Source organism: Elgaria multicarinata, chromosome 10, assembly GCF_023053635.1.
Source record: "Elgaria multicarinata webbii isolate HBS135686 ecotype San Diego chromosome 10, rElgMul1.1.pri, whole genome shotgun sequence".
Lineage (NCBI taxonomy): Eukaryota > Metazoa > Chordata > Lepidosauria > Squamata > Anguidae > Elgaria > Elgaria multicarinata.
The window spans coordinates 59,047,041-59,063,850 of NC_086180.1; the positions used below are offsets into that span (position 1 = coordinate 59,047,041).

Consider the following 16,810-nt stretch of genomic DNA (forward strand, 5'->3'; position numbering starts at 1 on the left):
GCTAACCCCATACTAGAAGAAGGGAGGGAGGGAGGGAGCCAATGTCCGAAAGAGGCTGATGCCTGGCATGGGCTGCATTTATAGACACAGCCCCGCCCTGCCTCACGTGGCACACGTGTTGCGACATGTGAGGTGCTTCATTCCGCTCCTCCCCCTCGCAGTGGCCACTTTCCCACCCAAGCCGTTGAGCTGGGCAGACATCGGGTATCACATCAATGTTTAATCTGGCATGGGCATACTGAGACCTACCAGGCTGACACTGGTCATAGCGGCAGCCTTTCTTTTTTATTTTATTTTTTTAAAAAAACATTTTATCGCTAGCGGGTTGAACATGTACATGGCTAGAGATGCTCATTTTATTATTTTTACTTTTAAGATACGTTATCCTTTCCCACAACAAAATTACACTCATTCCTAAGTAAATGAGATTAGAGTCAGGGCAGCAGAAACTTATTCCTGAAGTCATGAGGGCACTATGATTTAAATTAGTTTAAAATGTGAAACTGAACATGCTCAGAGTATTTCTTTCTTTCTTTCTTTCTTTCTTTTTAACAGAGTTTGTTGGCAAATGGAATTGTTGGTTTTGCTCTATTATAGCTGTAGGGGGTATTTTCTATCCCCAACACTGCCACCACATACGGGGAAACTACTCCTTCACTGGGCAAACCCACCTGTGGTGTGTGTGTGTGTGTGTGTGTGTGTGTGTGTGTGTGTGTATGTATATAGCAAATGTTTATATTTCAGTTTTCAAAAGACTGTTTAATGACAATTCTTAAGAAGTCAGGAGACAGTGTTGCTGTTACAAGATTTTTAATGACTTCCTTTATCTCAGGCCAAATTCCCTAAACCTTCACCTCAGCCAAATACACTCACAACAGGTCCAGCTCTCTCGGGTACTTCTGACCCGAGGTACTTCCTCCTCCTGTGCTTCTGGCTGCTTGGAAAGTTTATCTGGGTTTTTAGTGCCTGCTCGTATAAACTTCTTGCAATATATTAGGGCAGCCTCCTGGCATAACACACCCACCTCTTCCCTATACCTGATCTTCACCAGCCATGTATGGTTATCCCACAGAAATGCAATAGCAAAATATGCAGCACTTAGTATTTACTTCCTCTTCAGTTTTTCCCTAGACCTTCTAAAACATGACCCACCAACCAGCAGACCTTCTCTATCTCCAACTACCACAAACATAGAAGCAATTGTATAGTACGGAATTGTACTGAGAGGGAGAGAGAAGAGAAATGTTAATTGTGACCTTCACAACTGAAATTAAGTCCACGATCTAAAATTACCTAGCTGCATCACTACTAGCAGGGCTGGGAACACTGCTACATCAGACCTTGGAGTAGACTATACAGGAACAGATAGACAATAGTAAAAGGCAGCTTCATATTCTCTGATTGTGTAGATTGCTCCATGTATGTGCATGTTAGTTCTTTGTTGCAGTCTCATGATAATGCATTGCTTGGCTTTTAATATACTAGATGACTGTGCAGTTATTAGAACACCTTGGATTCTGGTATTCATTTGCAGGACCAATGTATCTGAAATCTGAACATCTGTGGTATTGTTTGGGGGGCTCTTGGGCAACAGGGCCAGACTTCAACCTTGTGGACTGGTAGAATTGAGCCACTGGTTCCAGATGCCAAGGAAAAGAAATTCAGCAGACCTTTGGATGCAAAAATTAGGTTCTTTTGAATCTCGTGGAGTTTCACTTATCTAGGTGGTTCCACCTATCTTTGTCTGTAAATGGTAGTTTTCTTATTATCGGAAAGAACTGAAGCAAAAGTAAATCTGGTTATATTTCAGATTCTTTCTTCTTTTCTTTTCTTAATCCTCACATTAAATTTTAGGATATCTGTAATGCAGACATAAACAGCTCACTTGGGATATATTGCATCGTCATATTCTAAAGCAATCTTGGCAAATAATGATAAAAACAGACGAACACCACCCAGAGAAGTACTCTAGACTGTTCAGAGAATTTTGGTTATTGGGTGGTTTAAAAGTACAATAAATAAAATAAAAGAAATGTATATCACTGAAAGGGGGATGGGAGCCTTGTCTTCCTTTCCCACCCACTCTTTACTACACCCACATTTTCCCCCATTGCCTCTGGGAGACATTTTGGTCATAACCACCTGGATCGCTGTTTAGACAGGAACTCGAAGGCTGCAATTAATACTAAACACTTACTAGGGAGTAAGTCCCTTAGAACTGAGTGGAAGCTTCCTTCTGACTAGTAAACATGATTAGGATTATACTATTAGTCATCTTAGTTGTGAGGAAAGTAGGTGTAGTTTAGGTGTTACCCCCACCTAAGCTCTTCCAGCTGCTCCAGTGATGTTTTGGTAAGGCTGTGGCTGGATGTGATGCTTGACAGACACCCATAAAAGGACCATGTGCAAGTCCAGATACTGATGAAGTCCAGATTGTGGTTAGGAATTGACGTCACCAAGTTATTTGAGGGTGCTAGAGACAGCTGTGAGGCAGGTCCAAAAATGAAACAAATTATATGGGGGGATTTCTGTAGCTTAATATTTAATATTCAAAATGTGTGGTTTTAGCTTGTAAAGGATGACTAGACCAATAGTCCAGCAGCCACTTCTGAGCTGACTCTGGATTAAAGAACATCACTGTGAGCTAGAACCAGCAATTATGTCTTAGTTCTGGCCAAACTAAGAAAAACTCTTTAGTGAATTTTGGTATAATTGGGAACCGCTGTCTTATTAATCAAGTACAGCTTTTCATCTCCCATGTTATGGTCCAAAGTGATGTAATATAGCAACCTTTCCAAAGCTAAGCAGGTCTTAGTCAGGTCAGGGCCTTGATGAGGAAACTCCATATACTCTATCTTGAGTTCCATGATGGAAAAAAGGCAGGCAACAAATGAAATAAATGAATATAAACTTTTGATACAGTAATCTCAACATTGTTAAGACCTCCACCCCAAACATACACTGCTATTCGTTTTATTTATTTATTTATTTATTTATTTATTCATTAATTCATTCATTCACGTTGATTTCATCATCATTTCTGTCTTGGTCATTTGTGATTAATTATTTTCTCTAAATTGTAACATTCTGTTGGAAAGATTTGATCTTTCTTTCCTGTTTTGTTGTTACTGGCACTTGAAACTTAGTAAATTACTGACACTTGAAGCTTAGTAAATTAACCTGACTGGTCTGATTTCTGACTAACAACATCTTGGGCCACTTGAGATTGGAAATGGGAACACAGGAGAGGGAAGCTATTAGAGGCACAAAGTGCCTGTGGAACATTTCATTTACTTTGTCAAGTGCTCTGAGTTTGTTGAATAACCAATACTTTTCCCACAGAAGCTTGGAAACAAGATATTTATGTTGGACTCACTGCTGCTCAACAAGTTGATGTCACAATGCCATGTTGCAACTAATACAGATACAAAAGAGGGCAGGGCTCCTGCAGCTTTAACTGTTGTGATGAAGAGGGGGTTTCACCAGGTGCTGCATGCATACAAGTCACACCTGCTGAAATTCCCTTTTCTACACAACTGTTAAAGATACAGGAGCCCTGTCCTCCTTTCCATATGGTCACCCTATAAGTGTATTTTCAGTGGATATTTCCAACTAATTCTAGTCCTCTTGTGACTAATTCATTTTACTAATCAATGCTGCAATCCTAAACCCACTTACCTGGGAGTAAGTACATTAAACAAGTCTTACTTCTGAGTAGATACATGTAGGATAGCACTGTAAGGATACAATTCTATACACACATTCCTGGGAGCGAGTACAATTGATTTCAATGAGGTTTACTTTTGAGTAGACACGCATAGAATTTTGCTGTACGGCTTCAGTCATATACACTGAAAGAACTGGGTATATTTAGCCTGGAGAAGAGAAGATTGAAGGGAGACACAATAGCACTCCTCAAATACTTAAAAGGTATTTTCAAGTTACACAGATGAGGGCCAGGATCACTTCTTGGTCATCTCAGAATGCAGGACATGGAATAATAGGCTCAAGTTACAGGAAGCCAGATTCCGTCTGGACATCAGGAAAAACTTCTTGACTGTTAGAGCAGTAGAGCAATTACCTAGGGAGGTCGTGGGCTCGCCCACTGTAGAGGCATACAAGAGGCAGCTGGAAAACCATCTGTCAGGGATGCTTTAAGGTGGATTTCTGCATTGAGCAGGGGGTTGGACTCAATGGCCGTATAGGCCCCTTCCAACTCTACTATTCTATGATTCTACATAGTTACCTGGGTGTAAGCATTACTGAACTTGATAGGATGTCCTTCTGAATAAAAATGTATAAGATTGCATTGTAAAAGTGATAGATTATGAAAGTAATCAGAATAGGCTTTTAAAATGATATCCTTAATGTAGTTCATCCCTTCTTTCTGCCTTTGTCTTTTACATGCCGTAGAATTTCTTGATGCAAGCAGTAGATGGCAGCATTCGGTGAACTACTGAATTCAACATAAAGCTATTAGGCAAATGCTACAATAAGATTGCTAAGTGTTGCTTATTAGTAAATATCAATTTAAAAGTTTCTTGACTATTCATATGTTTACAATAGTTGTAAGACATTTCAAAAATTATTTTCTGGTCTCTTTTTCTATTGAGAACAATATGATTTGCAAGGTGCATACAAACATACCATTATTAAGTGAAGTGTGCATGCTATGAATGTGCAATTCCCTTTGCAGAACAGATGTACTGTTCTTTGTAGTGGTGCAACCTTCCATAAAAGAGAGAGCTTCGGCTGTTGGGTGGTATAAAAATGTAATAAATAAATAAATAAATAAATAAATAAATAAATAAATAAATAAAATCTCTTTATTTAGGTTTTTCAGCTGTAGGTGAGTTGGGGGGAATCTGCACGTCGTACCGAGATCGCTTCTAAGCGACCCCAGTGCGGCGTGAAAGCGATCATGTAACTTGCCATTGGAAGAGCCGACGAAGAGATGTCTTTGCCGCCGCCGCCGCCACCCACAGACCTCCTCGCCGACGGGTGAGGAGAGCTCAGCTGAAGAAGGCGGGGTAGAGAGCGGAAGAAGCTCTCCACCCCACCTTCTTCCCCCGAGCTCTCCGTCCCAGCCGGCGAGGAGGGAGTTGGGTGGTGGTGGCGGTGGCAGTGGGAAAGACGTCTCTTCGTTGGCTCTTCCAATGGCAAGTTACACGATCGCTTTCACGCCACACTGGGGTCTCTTAGAAGCGATCTCGGTACGACGTGCGGATTCCCCCTTGGTTGCAATTTCACTGTAACTATACAGGGGGCGACCTCCAACTCGGCCTCCTCTGCATTCCATTCCACATTTACTTTCCTGTTTCAGTCACCATTTTCAGATCTTTGTTCATTGTTTTCCTGGGTTCAGCACTTCACAATTACTTTTTTAAAAGTATGATCATTCATTTAAACTTAGCAATTTCTCTGAGAAATAACTTCTTTTCCCTCAGTGTCCCTTAATTATTCTAAATGGTTCATGACATGGAGGCATAATGAAATACTGGATCTTATCAACATGTACAATGAAGAAAACGTTTAGAGTGAACTGAACCAAAGTCTCCTTTATTCCTCATATTGAGGCAGTAGCTAAATCCTGTCATTTTTTCCTGTATAATATTGCCAGGATTCGATCATTTTTGTCTGTCTCTTCTGCCAAGACGCTTGTTCATGCACTGGTTATTTCACGGTTGGACTACTGCAACCTTCTTCTCTCTGGCCTTCCTTCTTCTCACATCAGCCCGTTGGTTTCTGTTCACCACTCTGCCGCAAAGATCATCTTCTTAGCACGCCGCTCCGACCATGTTACTCCGCTTCTGAAATCTCTTCATTGGCTTCCAATTCACTTCAGAATCCAATATAAACTTCTCCTGTTAACCTTCAAAGCTTTTCACGGTCTAGCTCCTTCCTATCTCTCCTCTCTCATCTCACACTATTGCCCCGCTCGTGCTCTTCGCTCCTCTGATGCCATGTTTCTCGCCTGCCCAAGGGCCTCTACTTCCCTTGCTCGGCTTCGTCCATTTTCGTCTGCTGCCCCTTACACCTGGAACGCTCTTCCAGAACATTTGAGAACTACAAGTTCAACCACAGCTTTTAAAGCTCAACTAAAAACTTTTCTTTTTCCTAAAGCTTTTAAAACTTGATGTTGTGCAGACTTCTACTGTTACTTTCTACTGTTAGTTTTTCCCTACCCTGTGCCTGCTTACCCTTCCCTGTACCTGTTGGCATTCTCTTCCCCTCCTTATTGTTTTACTATGATTTTATTAGATTGTAAGCCTATGCGGCAGAGTCTTGCTATTTACTGTTTTACTCTGTACAGCACCATGTACATTGATGGTGCTATATAAATAAATAATAATAATAATAATAAATTAATGAAAAAATACTCCTTTGCTTCGCAAATAGGGCCAAGTATAGGAATGTGGGTTTTGCCCACTCCTTCAAGGCATTGTCTATCTAATCCAACAGAATGCTGGACCAGATGGACCCTTGGTCTAATGCATCATGGCTCTTCTTATTTTATTTATTTATTTATTTATTTATTACATTTTTATACCACCCAATAGCCGAAGCTCTCTGGGCGGTTCACAAAAATTAAAACCACAGTAAAACATATTCTTATGTTCTTATTGTCAGATATTGCATCAGATGCCTACAGGGAGAAGATGCACAGAAACAAAATGTAGCTATACAGTGTATTTTAAACACACAGATTCATGCAATTGCATAATTGTGTAAATATGCACATTTGTTTATTCAAATGTGAGTATCCATGGCTCCATATTACTTATGTGTAGTTGTACATGCTTGCATATATGAGGTAGTACACCAAATAGGCAAATGCGCACTATCCATCAGCCCCATGTGAGGGGGGGGAAATGTAATAAAGATTAAAAGACCAGTATTGGAATGGATATGTGAATGACTACTTGTAGTATCCAAATCTCTGCCTTGCTAGGCAGATCTCAATGAAGATTTTTCAACTATGGATTATCCCGCACCAAACTGATTGGCAAAAGATTGGTAGGTACTGCTTTGTATGAGCGTCCAGACACCTATCGCTACTCATATCTCCAGCAGAATAACTTCTTACATGGGTTTGCGCATTTTCTATCTATGACACTGAAGGAGATTCTTTGCCCTTCTCTTGTGCCGACATCAAAGGTTATGGCCATGAATGCCCACCAAATACACAAGAAATACTGCATAGTGCACATATTAACCATCAAGAAAAGTGTGATTCTTGTAAGAGTGAGGTCAAGAAAAGTGGAAAACCTGAAAGGGTAGAAGAAAAGAGAACATTTTGAAAATAAGTCCGCACAGACCCAAATGACTATGGGCCAAATGTGCCCTTAGGCCTGAAAAATCATGATAAGTGTGCCCACATGGTTCCAAAATGGTTGTCTGGTATAGATTATGCAGGAATATATGGGTACACATACATCCCTCAAGACATCAAAAAATGGAGCAAGACATACCTCCCAAATATAATCAGGTTTTCATAATTAATCAGTTCCTCAGTGAAACACACCTCTTTGAGGTGGGAAATACATCTTGTTCCAACATCTGACCTGCTGGTGTGGATGTCAAATGATACATGTGGAAGCGGCAAGCATATGTTGTATAGGCTATGAAATCAGGGTCATACCAAGATAGGAAAAAAAATTCTTTCCAATTACTCCAATATTGCATGACAGAAGGTTCCTAGTTGCAAAATGACCATGAAAAAGGTTTGAAAATCGTTTATTGCTAGGCAATATGAGGCCTGCAGTCTGTTTTTGGTCCAAGGAGGTTTTTTGTCCTCCTTCTTTGAACATGAATTTTTATTTTGAAATAAAGTTGAAGATACATACTACGAAAAGGAAGAACACCACACAACAATACATCAAGATTACTAAGGAAACAGGAATCTAACTGAATATAATCCTTAGTATATTATGGCTGGGCTTTTGGGCAGTTAGAGTAAAGCAGCTTGAGGAGAAGCTGACTTGAAGAGAATTTGGGTTATTGGGCTTTCTTCTTCTTCTTCTTCTTCTTCTTCTTCTTCTTCTTCTTCTTCTTCTTCTTCTTCTTCTTGGAAACGTTTTTGATTTCCCCTTGAAATAAAGTCTCTGCAGCTCAGTTGCAATATATCAGCAGTCAGTGGAGGCTGCTGTGGGTCTGAGACGGAACCATTCAGAACTATAAAGGAGCTATGCAAAGTGTGAACCAGCCTCCACTGTCAGAGCTATGGGACTGCTTGAGCTAGGGCAAAAGCCCCAGAAGCCAGATATGGACTATGAGCCTTACATTGCCCACTGCCACAGTAGGAATTGTAGTAACCATTTGATGGCACTCCAATGGTTACTGTAACATTGAAAGGCTTCCTTCCTTCCCAGGAGTACGCCTTAATTGTAAGCTGAAAATTGGCATCGAGTTATGCACCACAGAGATGTAATTCTTTAAGATATACAAGTGTCAGATCAAAATGTATCAAGGCTATGAAATATTTTAAGGACATTGAGCTGTGAAATAAGCTAATGCTGTTAGCATGCAGATCTGAGAGGATGGGAATATGCAATAATAATTTTTGTAAACTGCCCGGGTAGCTTCGGATATTGGATGGTATAGAAATGAAATAAAAAAATCAAAATACATAGAATGCGTCTTTTCATCATTAAATGAATGCAAAAGATGGGCAACCATTCACTTTCATTGCCAGCACTACCTTACCTTGTTTTCTCCCTCTGGCTGAATAAAAATCCCAGCCAATTTCCATTGCAAAAGTCAAAGGCAAGGATTTTGTGGTGGATTTGGACTACCGCTTGTTGCTACCTCCTATATAGTAAGTTACAAGACACAAACCATGGCTTTACTGTCACTTACATGTGTTTACATTTTGCTGAATGCAGTCGACAACCATGGTGGTTGCCCAAATGTGTGTGACATTAGTTTCTCCAGCAGACAGTGACATCTGGCATACTTAACTCCTTCCCTCTTCTCCCTGTTAGCCTCGCTTTCATAATGTTTCTCATGCTTACTGGGGCAAAAGACTGCTGACTGTTGTGTTTTCAGACTGATTTACATTCCTTTGTGGCTGACAATTGCCAAATGCATAGTTAAAGGTTTAGAAATCAGTGTCTGTGTCAGAGGCTGGCGAATAACAGCCTGAACTGATGAAATCAATAACATACTGATGACCCCACAAGCACATTCCAAGCTAAACAGCCCATGTTGTGGGGAGCTTCTTTCGCAATTACAGTAAAATCTATCTTCCACTTCCAGATATAGGCAAAATGGAACTCATCAGAATGAAATGCATACACGAACAAGCTATCACAGATCCAACACTACATACAGAACATCCATTTGTCACCACCTCAAAGATAATGAAATCAGTTCACACATTCAACTACGACTATCAAGTGATGTTTATAATACATACATGTATGAACAGATCCTCACTTCAACAAGAACAATGCACACACACATATACACACACAGTTTCACACACTGTAATGAAGTAGATACTTGGTTAATTAGCTGGGATATCACATGTTATTTATTTATTTATTTAAACATTTGTAGCCCGCCCTACAAGGATCTCAAGACAGCATACAGGTAAAATCATACAAACAATATAAAAAAATAAATATGTACAGCTAAAAACAAATTGAACCACAATAAGCTAAAACCAGTATGGAATTCAAAAACAGTAAAACCAATGAAAACTATGTACAGGCTTGGTGAATTTAGCCATCACAGGCTTTATTAAAAAGCCATGTCTTAACTTGCCACCGAAATGAAGCCAGTGCCAGCGCCAGTCAGGCTTCCAAGGGGAGGGCATTCCACAGCCGGGGTGCCACAACAGAGAAAGCCCTCTCCCACGTACCACCATTATGTATGTCTCACTTTGGTGGGATGCGGAGGAGGGCTCCTACAACTGATCTCAAGTCTCGGGCAGTCATATTATATAGGGAGATGCGCTCCCTCAAGTATCAAGGTCCTAAGCCATTTAGGACTTTAAATGTCATTCCGACTGGAAGCGTATTGGCAGCCAGTGCAATTCATATCAAGTTACGAGCTGACTTGAGAAAACAAGATACTTTAACAAAAAACCGTAAGGAAAGCCATGCTGTTTTAGACCAAGAGTCCATCTAATCCAGCACTCTGTCCTCACAGTGGCCAACCAGGGACCCACAAGCAAGACACAGTGCAACAACACCCTCCTATCCATGTTCCCCAGCAACCAGTGAATATAGACTTACTGCTTATAGGTTTTGTCACACAATACCCTCACCTTATGACCCCCCCTGATTCTGGGAATACCACCACGACTAAGGCAGGGTATTGCATTTCTATGATCCATGGATATGAGGAACTGCCATACAGTTCTATTCTCTATAACCTTCTAGCATGGCTCTATGCACATGTTCAGTTTGAATGCGTTGAGAGGAGATTGTGTAGATCAACAATTGAAGCTGCAGTCATGTGAAAAGTCACTTGAATGGGTCGAACAGGGGCTCAAGTCATCCAAAACAGGAGGAACACAGGAAGAGGAATAGCCAAGAGCTGATACTGAAACTTGGTGATGTCATACCCCTTAAATCTCTCAGTATCTGATTATTTTTCCAACATCTATTCATTTTTGGCACATCTGCAGGCAACTAATATTTTCTCTGGCCCATACATTTTGTAGACATTGATTCAGCCTTTCCCAACCTGATGTCCTCCAAACACGTTGGACTAGAATTCCCATCATCAGCACTCAACATAGCCATTGGCCATACTGGTTGGGCATAATAGGAGTTGTAGTGCAATGCAAATGACAGGCAGCAGGTTGGAGAAAACTACACTAGTTGATATAATACGATTAACAACTTTAGGTATTTTTAAAATTGTTTAAATTCATTCCAAGTTGCAGTGTACTGTTTTTATCCATTCCCTCATGTAACTAACAGACATTTCTCCATTAATTTCTATAATATATTAATAAATAAATGCATTCCCCAAGCAAACCCTTCTAAGAATGCCAACTAGCCACAAAAAATATTACAATAGCAGCTCACAAGGAGGAAATAAAATATTTTAAGTGGGCTTATTAAAAAGAGTTCAAGTTTCCAGAGTGGAAAATATAATCTAAAATAAATCTGTCAGGGGCTAACTGCCTTTATTTCATTTCATTTTTTTAAATAAAAGCAATGGGCAACATTAACTCCAATAAATAAGAGGCAGTACTAAGGTAACTTTTTCTATTAGTAATTTCCTGACTTGGACAAAAGCGGTTGCTCTGCATGATTTTAGGCAGCCATTGATGGATAAACACTGACTTGGACCTTTCCCTCCTATTGTTCACATTCATAATCTGAATTAATATCAATTTATTTTTGCATGATATTGAAAAAGGCATGCCAGATTTGTGGTTTCAATAAGTGCTGGAAAAAGGACTTCCAGTTGACTTAAACAGAAAGCAGATCATTTGGAACCCGTGTTCTTTGGCTGGTATTAAAGGGACTTGAAGATGCAGAAGTATTCTAAAGATGGGCAGAACCACATGGTTCCACTCTTAAAAAAGAAAAGAAAAACATGGTCAGACTCAGACTTTCCATTCAGAAATCTGCTGAAACCTTTTCTTCCATTCCTGATTCCATTCCTGCCAGCAACCAACTTCCTAAGATACCATCTGAAGGCACAGGATGAAGCAGCCTTGCTAAAGTCAATCAACTGTGATTTTGCTCAGTGAGAGACATTTGGGAACGAATGCTCTTGCAGTAATCTTATTATCAATTTTCCATTTAAAAATCAGTATTGCAAGAAATAAAACCCTCGGTAAGAGAGGTAAGATAATCCTGGCAGGCTCTACATTACTGCTTCATAAAAGTTTGTAATGGTATTGACAACTGTTGGGGCCCATGACACATTCTGTTTTCAAACCATTTTCAAAGTGTTATATCCTGCTTGGTGTAGAACTGGCCCCTGAGGCCCCAATGCAGTTTACACCTAGATATCTTTTTTCCTGGCAATGCCCAGGGTTTCACTTAACATAATCCGCTGGGCCAGCAGTTCCCCTCATTTTCAACTGTGGGCATTGGTGAAATGCCATCCCAAGAGTCCATCTCCATATGCATTTGAAACTGCAAATGCATCCAGACAAACATAGCCATGCATAATCAGACAGATAGTCTTTCCCCTAAAATATATTTGAATAATACACAAAATTGCATTTCAAAACTGAAAATCCAAGAATTAGTCACATGGAGCATCCATTGGTATTTCATTTCACAATCCAAAGGAACACGCCCTGTTCACATACATCACACCTTTTGCTGTGATGCGCAAACCCACGCAGACATCCATTGAGACATGCAAAAGCACAAACACCTTCGCTTCGCTTGCACACAGTCCTACATTATATCAATCCACAACTCATAGACTCTGGAAGAGCCATTTAATTGAAGACAACTGAAGCATGCAGTTTTGATGATGTTGGAAAATGCTTCCAATGGATTTAAACAGAAACCAGATCAATTGGAATTAATATTCTTTGGCTGAAGAAAGATGGACAAAAGCATCTTCGGTCACATCCAACTTCTATTTTATCACTTTGGATACTTTTCACTATGCATACATCCCAGGAAGATTCCTCCCACCCAAAGAAGAAGTAGAAGCTCTCTCTCCTTGACTACTACTGATATTTTGCTGTTATTCATGTACAGTTTACATAAGCAAAGGACAGAAGAAGAACTGCTCTCAAGTATCTAGTTCAGGGCTAACTACATGTGACTTGAGATCTTCCAACATAATTTTTGTCTCCTAAAAGGAGGTGTGTGTGTGTGTGTGTGTGTGTTTGTATTGGAGAGGGGGCAGTATGCAAATCCCTCCAATGATGAACTGTGATAAAGCACAGATGGAAAATGTACAGGCATAATACTGGGCCAGATCTATACCTTGAGTCAAATTATTATGATCCCATCATGGTAACACCATATCCCTCTTGTGAATTTAAACTTCGTAGGACACACAATGACATTTATTGCAGTATTTTGAATAATGTGGAATAAAAAGCAGGAAATAACACTATGAAAGTGTTATATGAAATGTGTAATGTGTCTCAACAGTTACCAGTGCACTTCAATACTACTATAAAGCAGTAGTGTAGCTCTAGCCCAAGGTGAGCTGTGTAGTCTGTCTGTTCAGTCTGTTGTCCAGGTGCTAACTCTTTCTGGGCAATTTCAAGGCCCCAGATGGCTCTCCCTTCTTATGGTTCTTCGTCTTGAAACTGTACTAGGACAGGACAGACCTTCAAACAGAGAAGCCTTCAATACAGAGAAGAGCAGCAGCCTTTTAAAGAGAGGACTGCCCTCCATAAAAGGGGACACATGACCACCCTACGAAGGCTATCCCTGAGAATATCTCCTGGCAATGCATTTCCTCAGCCAGCAGATCTCATGTTTAGGTGTTCTGTGTTCACACACCGCATGGAGCATTGCATGAAATTAAGCTAGCTTTATTGAGCAATTTACTTTCCCATCCCGAAAAGTGAACCACTAAATTTGGTTGCTAATAGCATCAGCTTTCCCTGGGAGCATTTCCTGAAACATATTTCCTGGAAACAGTTGATGGAACACACCCTGTAGCATATTGTCTGCAGTAGAATGACCATACAGAAAGGAGTACGGGGCTCCTGTATCTTTAACAGTTGCATAGAAAAGGGAATTTCAGCAGGTGTCATTTGTATGCATGCAGCACCTGGTGGAATCCCCTCTTCATCACAACAGTTAAAGCTGCAGGAGCCCTGCCCTCTATACTAGAGTGACCAGATACAAAAGAGGGCAGGGCTCCTGCAGCTTTAACTGTATGATGAAGGGGGATTTCACCAGGTGCTGCATGCATACAAATGACACCTGCTGAAATTCACTTTTCTATACAACTGTTAAAGGTACAGGAGCCCCGTCCTCCTTTTCCATATGGTCACCCTAGTCTGCAGTCCTTAACCAATGTACAGCAGACCTTGCTACTCTTTCGTCCCCATTCTCCAAAGCCATTCTCCCAAAACCATTATTGCATAAAAGAATGATTTTAAAACTCACCCCAGCCTTTGGTTTAGCTCCAGAACCAGCCATTGGAATGGAAAATACTCGATCAGCACCATGGGGGGGAGGAGGAGGAAGAGGAGGCGGTGGCGGTACGTTTATTTGCTGGTGGCTCAGTGTAACAATGTCCACTCCACTTTCAGGATGCGATTCCAAATCCTTTTAAAAAAGAAGTACAGATCTTGTTAGAGGATGCCCATGTTTTTTAACTGACAGTGATGTTATTAACTACAGGAAATACATTATTTTAAAAAGTGTACAACACATTTCTTTCCTTTCTCCTGTACATCCTTATTGTCAATAATAGTGGTATCTAATAACTGCTGTTCTGACACTGTAAAGTGCCTTAAAGATCAAAGCTGCAATGCCCTTAAGTAAGAAAAACAAATTTAGTTTCGCTGAGTAGTCAGGAGTTTCAGAATTCTGGCATGTTTTCTCTTAGCATTTCCTCTGCATCTTAGATTATGTCCCCACCTTTTGCCTTTGGAAGCATTTGAAACCTCTGCTAACATCTGGAAATCATTATATCATTATGAAATGACATCATCACGTGGAACCTTGTACAGGTGAAGCCTCCTGTATTGTTTTTGTTTTTAACTTAAAATGTGAAGAGAACACTTGGTGACATTTGACTCAACGTTTCAAGCCGTTTGCAGCATTTACAGGGAGGGCCACAATCCAGCACAGAGTTTTGTACAACAACGTCTCTTTGAAAAAAAAAAGAGAGCATGAACACAAATAGCTATTTATTTATTTATTACATTTCTATACCGCCCAATAGCCGGAGCTCTATTAGGAGCTATGACCTAAATCAGGAGTGGGGAATATGTGGCCTTCCAGATGTTGATGGATTGCAACTCCCACCAGCCCTACCCAGCATAGCCAATGGTAAGGAATAGTAGGAGCTCCAGTCCAACAACATCTGGAGGACCACACATTCCGCATCCATGGCCTAAATGAATATAGAAATGTAAGATTTGTGTATATGTCTATGTATGTGCAAGAGTGCCATCTTTTCTACTGGCCCTGCTTCAGAACTAGGATGGTTTATACAGATGGTAATTATAGAACTCAAGCCTCCATTATATATTTCAGTGTTTTTCAAACTTCCCAACTTAATAGAACCCTTTCCTCATCAACTGGTCTGCTGAAGGACCTCTGCATGTTGAAAAAGGTTCTTGATTGATCATATTCTAAACTTATATTCAGTTCATGGATATTCAGTTCAACAATAGCCAGGCCTGTTAGGCCTAATCCACTCTCCGTCATAAATGTGTTCTTATTAACAGTACAGTATGATTGTGGGACGGAAGCAAGGACAGTACATGTGTATAATGCAAAGACTCAATAAACTACAGCTGCATAGATGAGCAGATGCAGGCTTTCAACGCTACAAAGTTGAGCGGAGTTTTCATTTTTTTTAAAAAAACTTAGGCAGTTTCCACCGTTACTCGACTTTTGCTACACATTACCGCCATGTGACAATGGTGCTGCGAATTTTCAGGGCAGGATAGTCCACAATCAATCATGACATGTATCACTATCGTTACTGCTTCGCAGCTGCAATGCTGTGGGGTTTTGGTGGGGAATCTGCAGTGAAAACGGCACTGTATAGATGGCCCCTCTTGTTTAAACATGCATAGGATTGTGCCCTTAGTGTATTTTAGACATAACTGAGTTCTATGTTCTTCTCTACGAGAAGTATTGAAATGAACAAGAACTTATTTACAGAAATAAATTAAATGAACGGCTAAGGCCACAAGAGGTAGAGGAAGCAGGTATCTCTCCAGCATGTCTGGATTGAGGTCCAGCTGAAAGCACCGCTCCCTCCAGGTACCAACTGCCATTGCTGGGGCCACCAGATGGAGAGGAAGCAGCAATCCCTCATTTGTGCTTAGCTATAGTGCAAAGACCTGCTGAACTGTTGCCTGTCAGGAAATCTAACCCATACTTGAAATGGAGTGCCCAGTATTCAAATTCCAAAAGCTGAAGTGGGCTGCTCTGGAGAGATCTGGGGCTTGTCCAAGGTGAACCAGGTGTTTCTGAAGTGAACTGAACCAAATGGGGCTCTGCCTGCAGCTTCAGGACTGATTCAGGGATTCAGAGTTACAGAGAGGCATAGACTGTAAAAGTGATACCTAAGCTCTCCATTGAAAGAAAATGCCTGGGTGGGGTGAGGGAAAGGTGAGGGGGAGTAGCTTTGTGACTGGCAGCTCTAGTTTCCAAACAGGGAATCACTTTACCAGGGCTCCCCAGCTCTTTTTCTTTTTTTACTTCCAATCACAATGCTTTTGAGAAGTACACAGAAGGAACTAGGCAGATGCAAAGCTTAGTGATGAGTTAGGCTTCTTGCTCTGGATCAATGAATTTCTTTTCCCCTGAAATAATATAGTGTGTGTGTGTGTGTGTGTGTGTGTGTGTGTGTGCTCTGAGAGGTTTACAAACATGTAAGGGTTTATCATTAGACCAAGCAGTACTGTAAGGGCCTAACTATATGTTACACTCTGGTCTCAGCTAGACCTACCTGGTCTAGCGGGACGGAGGGGTGAAGATCTTGCAATATTTTTATTGCAAGATCTCCCCTCTGTTTACACGCGACGTTGCACCTGCCATTTTGTTTTTGTTTTCTTAAAGGAGCAGAGCACACAAATGCTTGTGCGCAAGAGGTAAGTTTTTTTTTTTTTTTACAGTTTTCCTTGCTCCCCCCCACTCCACCTTCGATGGGCGCAGAGCTCCTGAGGAGC

The 16,810-nt window shown here is 40.7% G+C and overlaps 1 protein-coding gene across 1 annotated transcript in view; it reads right to left on the reverse strand.

Annotated features, from left to right (window-relative positions):
- DLC1 (DLC1 Rho GTPase activating protein) overlaps positions 1–16,810 on the reverse strand; it is a 290,227-nt gene that overhangs the window by 206,988 nt on the left and 66,429 nt on the right. The window contains exon 4 of the mRNA XM_063135176.1: positions 14,064–14,225. Within this exon, the coding sequence (XP_062991246.1) occupies positions 14,064–14,225 (162 nt within the window). The remainder of the gene's footprint in view (positions 1–14,063; positions 14,226–16,810) is intronic.